Consider the following 13,992-nt stretch of genomic DNA (forward strand, 5'->3'; position numbering starts at 1 on the left):
CTTGTTTTCAACATCACTTCGTAGAGCTAATTATACTCCATTTCTTGCTTTTTTCGTGGTACTCCATTTGCCTTTTTTTTCGCGTTCAATTAGGTACATTCAAGCGGCCTAAAGGTAATAAACAGGATAAGTAATTTAAATATAAGGTTTCAATAAAAGCAGTGGAGACACAGGAAGTAAGTTTTTTTTCAGGCGGCAATGATGATGATGATGATGAAGTTTTTGTTTTGTGATTACGCTCAAATTTGTCTTTGACTTGTGATTTATAAGTTGAATTCAAATTCATTTAACAAAGGGAAGGCAAATTGCTCTCCTCCTTACAAAAGAGGAAAAAAACATGACCGACTTCATTTAAAAAAATATTTATTGTAATTTTAAGCCTTCCAGCGGAATAAAATTAATTTTGATCCAGTTTTCTCAAATTGTGTTAACAATACCAAAAAAGTGTCTGGTTAAATAAACTGTAAAAAAATCAATGTTTCTTGTGTCTTTGTATTCATTGACACTTTAACTGGCGGTAGACTTCGTTTAAAAAAAATTTTTGTTCGTAAACATTACGAGGCCAACCGGATAGGCGCACAATTTTATGTCTGTATGTTCCTAGATGCTAGAGACAAGTCTGTAAATATGTTAAAACTCTGTCGGAACGATCAAAGAAAATGAAAGAACCAAAGGAGAACAAAGGGAGGTTCAATTATGCGGAAACACGTAAAATTCTCAAAATGATAAGTTGGGCCTTGTAAGGAAATTTTCTTCAACGAATTTCGAGGAGCTTTAACGAGCAGTTATTATCCTTCTTTTTGCGCAACCTAGCTTTAGCGAGCGTAGTGTGTTAGTATGAGTGTTCCATTTTCCTACCTCAAATGCAAATAAATGTGCAAGTTTGGGCTGCTTTTTTGAATCAGGAGGCTGCATAGGCACTATAATAGCATGTAATTCGAAGTTCGATTAGTAAAAACATAACACAGTTGATGCATTTTTGATTCATAATGAACTGAAAAAAGTAATTGTTGAAAACAACTACATTAACTCAGTTTCAGAAACTTTCTAACTTACTATATCTGGCAAATTTTTTGAAATGCATTATTTATACTAAATTTGGCTTCATGCATTCCAATTCATTGCGTGCAAATTTAGTGTGAATGCCTTTAGTTTAATGTTTTTCCAAATTATTACATTGAAATTCTGGTGCTACTTTTGCTGCATAGCATTGCAATTTATTAGCATATGTTGCTGCTGTATTTGGTGGCTAGTCTTGAGTTTTTAAGGGCTCATAGCTTAGATGCGAGGATGTGACTCCAAGTCCCCTTAAACTCTAAGTTCGAATCCGTCACAGCAAAAGCGTTAATTTTCAAGGCCTTTAGTACAGCTAAATTTTGTCGTTTTCTTGCTTGTATTTTCGGCGCGCTGCCTCGAATCTGTTGAAGTTCTAACGTTTTTGTAGGTCAAGTACCTTTTTTTTCTACAAAAACTCATTTCGAGAAAACTGGTTTTTTAGAATTTTTTCATTCGGCTTTAAAACCCATAAGTTTAAATCTTCATTCAGGCTTAGAATTACTGCAGGTTTTTTTTGCGCCTTTCTAATAATTGTCTTCTGTTTGTACATCGGCACGTAAAATCAAACCAACACGCCATTGTATTTTTATCAATGGAATCGAAGAAATAAAAAAGATCATTTTTAAATTTCATTATTCTCCCGTAGAAATGTCTAATGTCCAAGTTTCAGCTGTCTCGTCAAAAGTTTTTAAGCAAGTTTTTGGCATCTGATTTGTTTAATTAGCTTTTTTTGATGAGTTACTTGTATTGAGTGATTTGGATCTAATTTAAATACAAGTTATTTTCTGTTGAAATAGGACGTCAAAACCTAACATGAATATAGCCAACAAATAGTAAGGAAAACGTCAATAATTTCAGAAAAATATAGATAAATTATTGATTTTTTTCATAACATGATTCATTTTTGAATATCAAAGAAAAAGTAAACACGTGAAGCCATTAAATATCAAGTTTCTTCTAAATAATGTATTTTTTTTCACAAATTAGTCAATTAGAAAAATTGGATCAATGAGTTATCGTTTTTGTTTTGCTGACAAATCTTCAATTTCAAGTCCGCTTTTGAAACTTTCTTTCAAGCAAATAAATTCGAAGCAAGCTATAAAGGTTATTCATGTTTCCAGATGATTTAGGCCTAGTTACCAATTTATCATTTTTCTAGGATGCTAGTTCAATACTGACAATTGTTGATCAATTTTGTAAAAATTTGAGACAAACGCAAAAAAGTTTTGATTGATATTTTTGGACATTTTGGCGTAGTGGCTTTCCCATGGTTTTTCGAGTGTGTTGATGCATTCAAGTAATGGAAACTTCACTTTGCCTCTTAACAAATTGCGTTAGTTTTATATGAAAATGTTAATCTAAAACTGTTTTGGAAAATCGGATAACTTTACTTTTTACTTATTTTTGATAACGCTCTACTGTTTGCAAAAATATCTTTGATCCAATAAAAAAAAATTCATTCGTTGAAAATAAATGAAATAACTTTGCTTTTACGAGTTTTGAAATAGGTTTTTATCTTGAATTATTTTAACCGAAGCAGATATAATCTTTTGAATTGCTCTCAGCTCAATGTAAACTCAAATAGAAAGTAAATGGACAGATTTTTATTGAAACAAAGAGTCTAAGTATCTCAAAAAATATGATTTCCTGAGAGTTAGAAGACCAAATTTGACGTCCGTCTAAAAGAAGAGTTGGCCGAGAGCAGAACGCGGCACAATGCAAAACGAAAATCGACGAATCAGAGATGATACATGTGGTGCGTTTTTTCTAAAAGAGTCAAACACTGCCCGAGAACGCCGCAGAAAGTTCTGGATCCTAGTTCATGTCATACTCAATTATTGCAAGTAAGTTATCTAATCTAAACCTCAGTATAGGCTAAATATATCATTTGTTTTCGATCTTTCATACAGGCTATTATCATATAGAAAACATTTTCTTGGAAAATGTGCACTTCAAAGTTTCGACATAAAATCGCAATTTTTTTCCATGCTCGCCTTTTTAAATGTTTGATGACTTTTTGCTTTAGCCATGTTGTTTTTGATTGAAAGCAATCAAGATGCAAGTTTAGAATAAAACAATGGAAAAACAGTTTTAAGATCCGTTTTCTCTGTGTCTATCATTTTGACCGAAATTTTCCAATGCAGCGAAAATTTCGATTGAGTTTGTTTTCAATCTGAGCAATTTTGATTGTAGATTCAAGATTTATACCAGCGAGTGTAAAAGTAAGGTTGACTAAAAACTTTAAATTAAAACTGACATAAATAAAAATTCAAACTAAACGATATCTAAAAGTTTTAATATCTGCCTCACATAAATTTTCAACTAAATAAGTTTTACAGTGTCAGCACACAGTTCATTGTGTCATTTGTTTCGACCTTTTAGTCAACTTCTTCAATAGTTGGTCCACTTTGCTCTGTAGATGCTCCATTCATGCCTCCCATAGAAGGACCAGCTCCCCCACTTGACTGTCCTCCGCTGTACAATTTACTCATCACGGGAGCCACTTTGTCCTGCACTTCTTTCATCTTATACTCAAACTCGTCCTTCTCTGCCGACTGATTTCGCTCCAGCCAAGTCTCAGTGTCCTTGATGAGATCGCAAACCAGCGATTTGTCTTTGGCGTCCAGTTTATCAGCAACTGCGGAGTCCTCGACTGATGATTTCACAGTGAATATGTAGCTCTCGAGGGCGTTCTTGGCTGAAACTCGAGCTCGGCAAGCGTCGTCTTCGGCTTTGAACTTTTCGACATCGGCAACCATTCGATCGATGTCCTGCTGACTCAGTCGGTTTTGGTCGTTTGTGATCTTAATCGACTCGTTCTTTCCAGTACTCGTATCCTTAGCAGTGACTGTCAGCATGCAGTTTGCATCAACGTCGAAAGACACCTCGATCTTCGGGACTCCCCGAGGTGCAGGCGGGATTCCTTGCAAGTTGAAAGATCCCAGCAGATTGTTATCCTTAGTCATTGCTCTTTCTCCCTCAAAAACCTGAATCGTGACTGCTGGCTGGTTGTCGGAATAAGTAGTGAAAGTGTTCTGAGCCCGGGTTGGAACTTTCGTGTTTCTCTCGACCAGTTTCGTCATCACTCCTCCGGCAGTTTCGATTCCAAGCGACAGAGGTACAACGTCGACCAGAAGAACGTCATTGATTGCATCGTCTTTGACGTTGGTCAGAACAGCAGCTTGAACTGCAGCACCATAAGCAACTGCTTCATCTGGATTGATAGAGCAGTTCAGCTGTTTGCCATTGAAGAATTCTTCGAGAAGTTTCCTGATCTTGGGAATCCTGGTTGAACCTCCGACCAGCACCACTTCGTGGATGTCACTTTTGCTCAACTGAGCATCTTTAAGAGCTCTTGTCACTGGTTCCAAGGTGCTTCGGAAAAGATCGATGCACAAGTCTTCGAATCGAGCTCGGGTGATGCTGCTGTAGAAATCGACTCCTTGGTGCAAGGAGTCGATCTCGATGGTGGCTTGGGCACTGGATGACAGGGTTCTCTTGGCATTCTCAGCTGCTGTTCTCAGTCTCCTCAAAGACCTTTTGTTCTGCGAGGGATCCTGCTTGTGCTTCCTTTTGAACTCCTCAATGAGATGTTTCACAAGTCGGTTATCGAAATCTTCGCCTCCCAAATGAGTATCTCCGGCTGTTGATTTTACTTCAAATATTCCGTCTTCGATTGTGAGAATTGAAACGTCAAAAGTTCCTCCTCCCAAGTCGAAAATCAAGACATTTTTTTCACCAGTCGCCTTCTTGTCCAGGCCATAGGCCAGGGCAGCTGCTGTTGGTTCGTTGATGATTCTCAAGACATTCAGTCCAGCAATTGCTCCGGCATCCTTGGTTGCGGCTCTCTGTGCATCGTTGAAGTACGCGGGAACTGTAATCACTGCGTCTTTTACAGCTGATCCCAAGTAGGCCTCGGCCGTTTCTTTCATTTTCATCAACACCATCGAGCTGATTTCCTCAGCGTGGAATCGTTTCATCTCGGCTTTGTACTCAACTTCAATTTGTGGCTTTTCGTTGTTGTTTGGCACCTTGAAAGGCCAGAGTTTGATGTCTCTTTGCACAGTTTCCTCGGAGAACTTTCGACCAATGAGTCGTTTGGCATCGAATACTGTGTTGCTCGGGTTCATCGCCGCCTGATTCTTGGCAGCCTCGCCGATCAGTCGTTCCGAGTCGTTGAAAGCAACATAGGAAGGAGTGGTTCGGTGCCCCATGTCGTTGGCAATAATCTCGACTTTCCCATTTTGAAATAACCCCACACAGGAGTAGGTGGTTCCCAAGTCAATTCCAATAGCGGGTGCTGTTTTTGCCATCTCTAGCGGTTTTCTCAATTTCAATGAAGTTTTTTTACTCAATATTTTGAACGGTTTTAATGCAATTCAAGACAAGAATTTAAAGCGCTGGTAGCAGATTCTTTATAGCAGTAATTATGCAAAACTCAGAATTCAGTTACAATTAATATTATTCCTGTGAAGTTAGGCGTTGGTATTTATGCTTGAAAACACCAATAATTCTAGAATGTCCTAGCAAAGAAAGTTCTAAACAAATTCTTGCAGTTTTGAATTGGAATTGTAATGTATATGGATGGCATTTAATTCTTTTGGCGAGAACGTTCTAGAATAGCTGTAATTTTGCTTGCACGGCTTAAGAAAATTCTATTGAATAGAATATTCTAGAATGCCTCTTCAAGTATGCTCTAGTCAACGTGCTATATTCCATTCTTCAGGGGAGGAAATACCACTTTATTTGCTTGAATTGCAGTCACAGTCGCTTGTTTTTCATCAAATATCAGGGTAGCATAAAAATCTGATGTATATTCTCAATTGATTTAAATCCGATTTTTATTGTTTATCCTTGATTTTTTTTTTGATTTTTATTGATAACGTTTTTGTTTCAAGAATCAACTATTTCAAAAGAAATTACTGATTCAGCACCCGAAAGCAGAACACAAGTTGGGTCTTTTCAGTTATACCCCCTAAATTATGAAAAAATGAAATTAAATTATTTATTATATAATGGGGACATTGTTACTAAGAAATGCACTATATTATTATGGGACTGGTATAAGCGAACGGTGGGTATTCACAAGTACCAAAATGATAAATCAGTCCCATTTACACCAAAATAGAAAATCAATCGCGTTAGTACCAAAAATATTCCATTAGCCAAAGATTACTACGCCGACTATTTTAAGCTCTTGGTTGAAGGTCGCCGCGATAACCGGCTCTAATTTTCCTATAGAGTCCTACCTCTGTTGGCAAGCTCGCAACATGTTGGCGCGACTGCGGCGGTCACTATTCTGCTGCTTAGTTTTCTTCTGTTTGAACAGGACAAAATTAATGTAAAAATTCGTTGGCTCACAATTCGACCAATCAGAAAACGAGTTGAATAATTTTGGTACAAATAGGACCGATTTTTTTTTTGGTACAAATGAACGTTGGTACAAATGGGTCTTCACCAAAACGAACCATTTTTACTTAATTGAGCACATGCACGAAAGAATTTTTCTGATATGATCTTTATCTTTGCGATGTAAAAAACGTAGCTGCCAGGGTTGACCTCCATACACCAAAAATGCTTATCATACAATTCCATACAACAAAAACCATTATCATACAATTCCATACATCAAGTGTATGGAGAAAATGCTTGTCATTACACCGAAGACTTTAGTCAAGGTGTTATGGTATCGTGTAACGGGGTTTTTTTTTTAATGTTGTCTGTTGTCAAGTGTCGACAAATAACGTCCACAGTTATCAATTATCATGTGGGCTGGACTATATCGCGCTATGTCACGTGGTTGCGTATGTTTGTTTCTTTATTTGTTCATCTTTATTTATTTAATTATCTGTTCTTCTATTTATTTAATTATGTTTAGTTTGCTTATATTTATTTATAATTTATGTATGTACATATTTATTTTTGTTTATTTTTATCACGTGTTTTGTTTATTTATTTAATTATTCTTTCTTTCATTTAGTTTTGCTTTTATTATTTCTGCGTGTATTTATTTAATTTATTTATTTTCATTTATTTATATTATGGGTCTGTTTGTTTGGTTATTTGTTCATATATATTTTTTCATGTCTATTTAATTATTTGTACATTTCACTTTTGCTTTTATTTATTTATTTATTTATTTATTTATGTATTTATTTATGTATTTATTTATTTATTTATGTATTGATTTATTTTTTTATTGCTTATTTATTTATCAGGTGTGTTTTGTTTATTTGTTGATATTTATTTCTATATTTATTTAATTATTCTTTCTTTCATTTAGTTTTGCTTTTATTATTTATGTATGTGTATTTATTTCATTTATTTATTTTCATTTATTCATATTATGGGTCTGTTTGTTTGGTTATTTGTTCATATATATTTTTTCATGTCTATTTAATTATTTGTACATTTCACTTTTGCTTTTATTTATTTATATATTTATTTATTTATGTATTCATTTATGTATTTATTTATTTATTTATGTATTGATTTATTTTTTATTGCTTATTTATTTATCAGGTGTGTTTTGTTTATTTGTTGATATTTATTTCTATATTTATTTAATTATTCTTTCTTTCATTTAGTTTTGCTTTTATTATTTATGTATGTGTATTTATTTAATTCATTTACTTTCATTTATTTATATTATGGGTCTGTTTGTTTGGTTATTTGTTCATGAGATATATATTTTTTCATGTTAATTTAATTATTTGTACATTTCAGTTTTGCGTTTATTTATTTATTTATTTAATTGTTTATTTATGTATGTATTTACTTATTTATGTATTGATTTATTTTTTTATTGTTAATTTATTTATCAGGTGTGTTTTGTTTATTCGTTGATATTTATTGCTATATTTATTTAATTATTTTCTTTCATTTAGTTTTGCTTTTATTTATTATTCATGTATGTATTTATTTATTCATTTATTTATTTATGTTTATTTATTTTTGGTTTGTTCGTTCATTTGTTGGTTTGTTCGTTCATTTATTTATTTATTTAGTTAGCGTCTTTGTTGTTTGATTGTGAAATTTGATGTTTTACTTCTTAGCTATGTAGTTAAAAGCAAAAAATGATTTTCAACTTATTGTTCTGTTTAGGATATTTTCAGAAAGATCTGTATATCACCAATTAGCGTACAACGATTTACAGGGAACGCTGCCAACGAGATTTGTCCACTTGCTTTTGGGTTGCAGCTACATCAAAAATGATTTTAAATTATTTATTTTAAAGATTTATCTATAGTTATATCTGTCCGGTAATTAATTTTCAAATTTGCTTTTGTATTTCTCAAAAAAGAATTTGTTGGAGCGTGGACTCAATAACGTAAAGCAAAATGTTAAATTTTATGTTACTTCTATTTTCAGTCATGTAATGGAGCCATTTCGACCCACGGGCATTGCAAATGATGACAACAGTTGCTATCTCAATTCTGTTCTTCAGCTTTTGTTGTCAAGCGCTTGCATCAGAGATCGGCTCAGTAGACTTACTGAATTTGACCATGGTGGCGTGTTAATTTCAACTGTGAAAGAGATATTTTGTCAAATGCTGTCCACAGAAAACTTTTTCATCAATGCGTCTACTTCCAAAGTTAAAATTCTCCAGCATCTTGATTTGAATTACAGCTTCTCATATACCTATGGACATCAGCACGATGCTTCCGAGGTACTACTGTCAATTATCAATGCATTTAAATCTGAGGGCCGTAGTTCAAATTTATTGTAATGGTTTCTATAACACAATGATGGTGATATAATTTTTTTTTCAGAAATGACGTCCACTGTTTTGTTTGGCGATTCTATGTTAAAAGGATTTAACGAATACCTTATCAGACTTTCCGATACGTCGGTTATAGTGAAATCTGGACTGAAAGTCAGTACCATCAATGACACTCATGTCGAAGAGATAAAAGCCTTGAAACCAGCTCGCGTTATTCTTGCTGTTGGTGCAAACGACATGTGTCCCCGCCAACAAGATATTGTGTTACAACCAAGCATTGCCCATACCGATGCTTCTCTCGCGAGCTTGGCAAAGGCCACACTTGCTATGTTGATTATGTCACTTGCTTCTCCTCTTCGCGATGCTGGCTTTGAAGTCCTGCTCCTTTGGTAACATTTTCATAAAACGACTAATTCAGTAATAATAATAATGTACATTGTTCATCAGGTATCAGTTTTGCTGTTTTTTTAATGAAGTTTAGAGAAAAAATAAACTACATTGTATTTTTAGTCCAATTGTTCGCAAGGACTTTTACCGTGAAATCCGCGCGTTGGATACAGCCATCAAGTCTTCAGATTGGTCATTTATTCCCGTTGGACTATTGCGCTACACACATTTATCTACCGATGGTGTTCATTTGTCGCAAATGGGCTGCCTGAATTTGGCGAAATTAATTTGTGAGAGAGTATCCTTAACTCTTTTGACATCTGCCGTGGTAAATACTTTTTGTCTATTCTATTTTTTTTTCTGTTGTATTCCACTGAGCACTTAAATGTCATAATTTTATTTTTGCAGCCGTTTACTATCAGCTCATCTTCAGTGCTTGGCGTCTCACAAATTTCCCTTGACGTTTGCAATAAATCTGTTTTGAGCATAGCTGATTCCCTCTTTGCAGAGCTTTACAAATCATACAAACAGGAATCTTGGACACATGTCAACGGGCGCTCTGTCAAGTGGATTTCAGAGGTTCCATACTCATATGGAAGCGTTCGCCACCCGCCCAACAACTCATGGTCACCACAGTTGTTGTTGTTAAAGACCTTGTTGGAGAAAGAACTCAAAGTTTCCTTCAACAGTGTCCTCATCAACATTTATTGTTCCCTCGAAGAGGTAATATCACAAAATACCGTCATAACAATTAGATAACATAGAAAATGTACTTTGCCTATCAGTATTTTTAGGGAGTTGGATTTCACGCTGACAACGAACGTAGTATTCCTGATTATCCAACCATTGCCAGCGTATCCCTTGGAGCCACCCGACGCTTTGCAATGAAAAGAAACGGGACCACGCGCTCTGAAGTTTCTGTTTTGTTGCCACATGGTAGCGTTTTTACCATGCTCGGAGCTTGCCAGAAAGACTGGAAGCACAGCATCTTGAGAGGATCCACTGCACCCGATGGATCGTTTGAGAAATGGAATGGCGTCCGTTTAAATTTGACGTTCCGTAATCAGTTTGACGCTGAACGTTGAAGTTTTATGTCATTTTTATTACTTGACGGTTTTTGAAGGTTGAATTTGAACTTGATTTCGTGGAATACTTAACTGATATCTTTACCTGATTGAAGTTTTGTTCATGAATACCAACATTGGTACATTTTTCAGATCTGTGTCATGTCTTTGCAAGTATTTTTTTTGTTTTTTGGATTTGTTTTTCGGATTGTTTTACTGCTACATACTGTCAATTCTGAGACTGCTTCACAATTTCTCAATATAATAAGACTAATAGCTTTTTTTCATTTTAGCTCTTTCTTGTAAGTATATGTGTAAGTACGATTTTTAGTTATTCCGGAGACCCATATGAGTCTACATGCCAATTTATACGATTGGCCGATTGAAACGACAGGAGGCGTTTTGCTACACATACAAACACAATCTTTTGTATTTTATTGTAGCTATAGAAATTGATCTACAATGCGTAAGTACGACATTTAGTTCTACGATTGTTATTTCAGGTCCTTTGTCAATATTTCAGGCTCTTTGTCAATATAGCAAAATTTTGGTGTATATATGTGTTAGTAAGATTTTTAGTTCTACAACGTTTATTCAGGCTCTTTGTCGATATAGCAAAATATTGGTGTATACATGTGTTAGTACGATTTTAGCTCTAGAATTGTTATTTCAGGCTCTTCGTCAATATAGCAATATTTTAGCGTATATATGTGTTAGTACCATTTTTAGTTCTCGAACTGTTATTTTATGATCTATGTCAATATATCAAAATTTTAGTGTATACATGTGTTATTACGATTTTTAGTTCTCGAACTGTTATTTCATGATCTTTGTCAATATATCAAAATTTTATTGTATACATGTGTTAGTACCATTTTTAGTTCTCGAACTGTTATTCCATGATCTTTGTCAATATAGCAAAATTTTGGTGTATACATGTGTTAGTACGATTTTTAGCTCTAGAACTGTTATTCCATGATCTTTGTCAATATAGCAAAAATTTGACGTATACATGTGTTAGTACGATTTTTAGCTCTCGAACTGTTATTTCATGATCTTTGCCAATATAGCAAAATTTTGGTGTATACATGTGTTCGTACGATTTTTAGCTCACGAACTGTTATTTCAGGCCCTTTGTCAATATAGTAAAATTTTGGTGTATACATGTGTTAGTACGATTTTTAGTTCTAGAAGTGTTATTTTATGATCTTCGTTGATATATCAAAAATTTAACCTATACATGTGTTAGTACGATTTTTAGTTCTAGAACTGTTATTTCAGGCTCTTTCTCGATATAGCAAAATTTTGGCGTATACATGTATTAGTACGATTTTTTGTTCTAGAACTGTTATTCTTCAATTATTAGTTGTTCAAGTTGTTTGGTTTTTGCTTCAGTTTCTATGCCTTCGGTGTATTGCGCGTAGCGCCTATGTTACAATTTTCATACATTTTCGAAAAACAATAGATAAAAACTAACATTTTCTGGGGCCTTTTCAGAACAGTTAAACAGGCTGGTAACGGAAAACAACTGAATTAAAATTTTTTAAAAATGCGTACCATACAATTTCCGTATATGAAAATTGTATGACAAGAATTTTCGCCATAAGGAATGATTTTTTTTCAGAAATTTTTCGCAAACCAGTTTTTGGAAACTTCAAATGAATTGGTAGCGTTTTTTTAAAGGATAAGAACAGAACGCGAAAACAAATCCGTTCAAATCCAAATAAAGGAGAAGCAATTAAAAACGAAAAAATAGAAATTTCGTTTAATTTTTGTTCTATCGAAAATGCTTTGATGCAAGCAACTTTTTCTGGAATTTGTCACCCTTTAGCGTTAATAGGGATTGCAGATAGGTAATAAAGCCCTATAATTTGTAATTTAATCGTTTTCCATAGAAAAACAAATCAAAAATGAAAAAAAAAACTTTGGAAGATTTTTTTCTTTTGAGCTCACAAAATATACATTTTACAATTCCATACCCAAACGTGATATCTGTGATTTAGCGATGTTTTGTGAAAAAACTATGATTGATATGTAGTGAGAGAAAGCGAGAGAGAGTATTATTTCAAATGTTTCATTCTTTTTTCAATTTCTACCAATTTTTAAATCTATCAAAATTTTTTTTTTCTTCAAAATTCACATTGATTAGCAATATTAATGCCGTCTAACTCATCAATTTCTTATTTGAGCAATATTTGTCTCTTGGGTGTCATGGCAAAAACAAAAAAAAACAAAGCGAAACTAAAAAACTATTTTTTTCATATTAAAATAGCTAGTTAAAAAGTCGAACTTTATTTGGAGAAAAAAAGCCCCGAGCACATATATTCAGTCACTTTTCTTCAAACAAACAGTATGAATTGTATTAGGGCTTTAAAACGGTTGAAATATTGCGTTAAAAGCAAGAATTTGGGGTCAAAAAATGGAAGATTTCAATTTGGGGGCTTCATTTGGAACGAAACTCGCTTCAAAAAATGTTCATGTACATATTTTTCTTGATATCCATGTATAGCTTTCGGAAAAACAATAACAGAGCTACTTTGGTGGCACTTCTAAAAAGTTAGGCTGTTTTAGCAGTATATTAGCAAAAGTTAGATACATTCTAATTAATTACATGCAAAGTTAGTGTGGTTGCCTTTAGTTTATTACATTCCAAATTTTTAAATCAAATTTGATTTTTGTGCATTTTAAAGCTCCTGGATGTTTGCTGTTTTGTCGCTCGTGCTTGCGAAGCTGCAGCTTCGCCTCTTTGTTATAATTTTTATAGTTTTCTTTTCAGAGGAAATGCATTTGTGGATGTCAGAACTAGTAGATTCACGATGTATTTACCGAACTGCAGGATGTTTGCCGGAGATAGTTCACGCAGATATAAAGGTTTTTTTAATAAATTAAGGTTTTTTTTTAAATTTTTTTGAGATAACCTCCTCTCCAGTATTGACCCCTTAGGATCAGATTAGGATCCTGCTGCTATCTAAATAATTCAGAAGATTTCCAGCAGAAAATTAAGAAACTGAGGTTGCAACTTCTAAAAACAAATTTGGTTCTCAGGTTTTCTTCTCTGTTCATTCACGGCTTATTAGATGGGCTTCAATGTAATTTGTGCCGCATTTGAAGAAAAAAATCTCCGAAAACTGTTTGTCATACAATTCTCATAAATGACAAATTTTTAGTCATACAATTTCCATTTATGGCAAAAATGTTAGTCATACAATTTCCATTTATGGGGAAATGTTTATGATAGAGATTTCATACAAATTTCTGTACGTATTGAATTGTATGAAAAGAAATTTCCCATTTATGAGAATTGGATGATAAGCATTTTTAGTCAACCCGGGTAAGTACAAGTTGAAAGTGTGCGTAGAAGAGCGAATTAGGTAATCAATGTATGGTTACGTAGCAGTATTTAGACAACTGCGTATTCCTACTTGTCAGTAAGCAGACAAATACTGTGTTAACCAATCAGACTCGAGATAAGGAACAAATTAATAAATAATAATTATTTATTTCGAAAGTTTGCTTTCTCATCTTGATTCTGATTGGTTAATACAGTATTTGTCTGCTTACTGACGAGTAAGAATACGTGGTTGTCTAAATACAGACCGCACTCCTCAATGTATATACTGCACAGCTGCTATATTGTGCGCGGGTTACGGGTGGAATATTCACCCGCGACTAAACTGTCTGATGGCGTCACAACAGCAGATCTGCAATCTCCCCTTTTCGTTGAAAACTTTTGCCTATGTCATTCTGATCAAGATAGTAGAA

General features: G+C 34.0%; 1 protein-coding gene across 1 annotated transcript; it reads right to left on the bottom strand.

Moving 5' to 3' along the window:
- Positions 1-3,320: 3,320 nt before the first annotated feature.
- On the bottom strand, positions 3,321-5,619 carry LOC134846419 (heat shock-related 70 kDa protein 2-like). The gene has a single exon (XM_063863768.1). It carries the CDS (start codon positions 5,367-5,369, stop codon positions 3,435-3,437), a length of 1,935 nt encoding a protein of 644 aa, XP_063719838.1. The 5' UTR covers positions 5,370-5,619; the 3' UTR covers positions 3,321-3,434.
- Positions 5,620-13,992: the final 8,373 nt, after the last annotated feature.

The sequence above is a fragment of the Symsagittifera roscoffensis genome, chromosome 5 (assembly GCF_963678635.1).
Source record: "Symsagittifera roscoffensis chromosome 5, txSymRosc1.1, whole genome shotgun sequence".
In the NCBI taxonomy this organism is placed as follows: Eukaryota; Metazoa; Xenacoelomorpha; order Acoela; family Convolutidae; genus Symsagittifera; species Symsagittifera roscoffensis.

What these genes read in the sequence shown, in the direction of transcription:
- LOC134846419 (XM_063863768.1), bottom strand. Translation starts at nt 5,369, where the DNA reads ATGGCAAAAACAGCACCCGCTATTGGAATTGACTTGGGAACCACCTAC.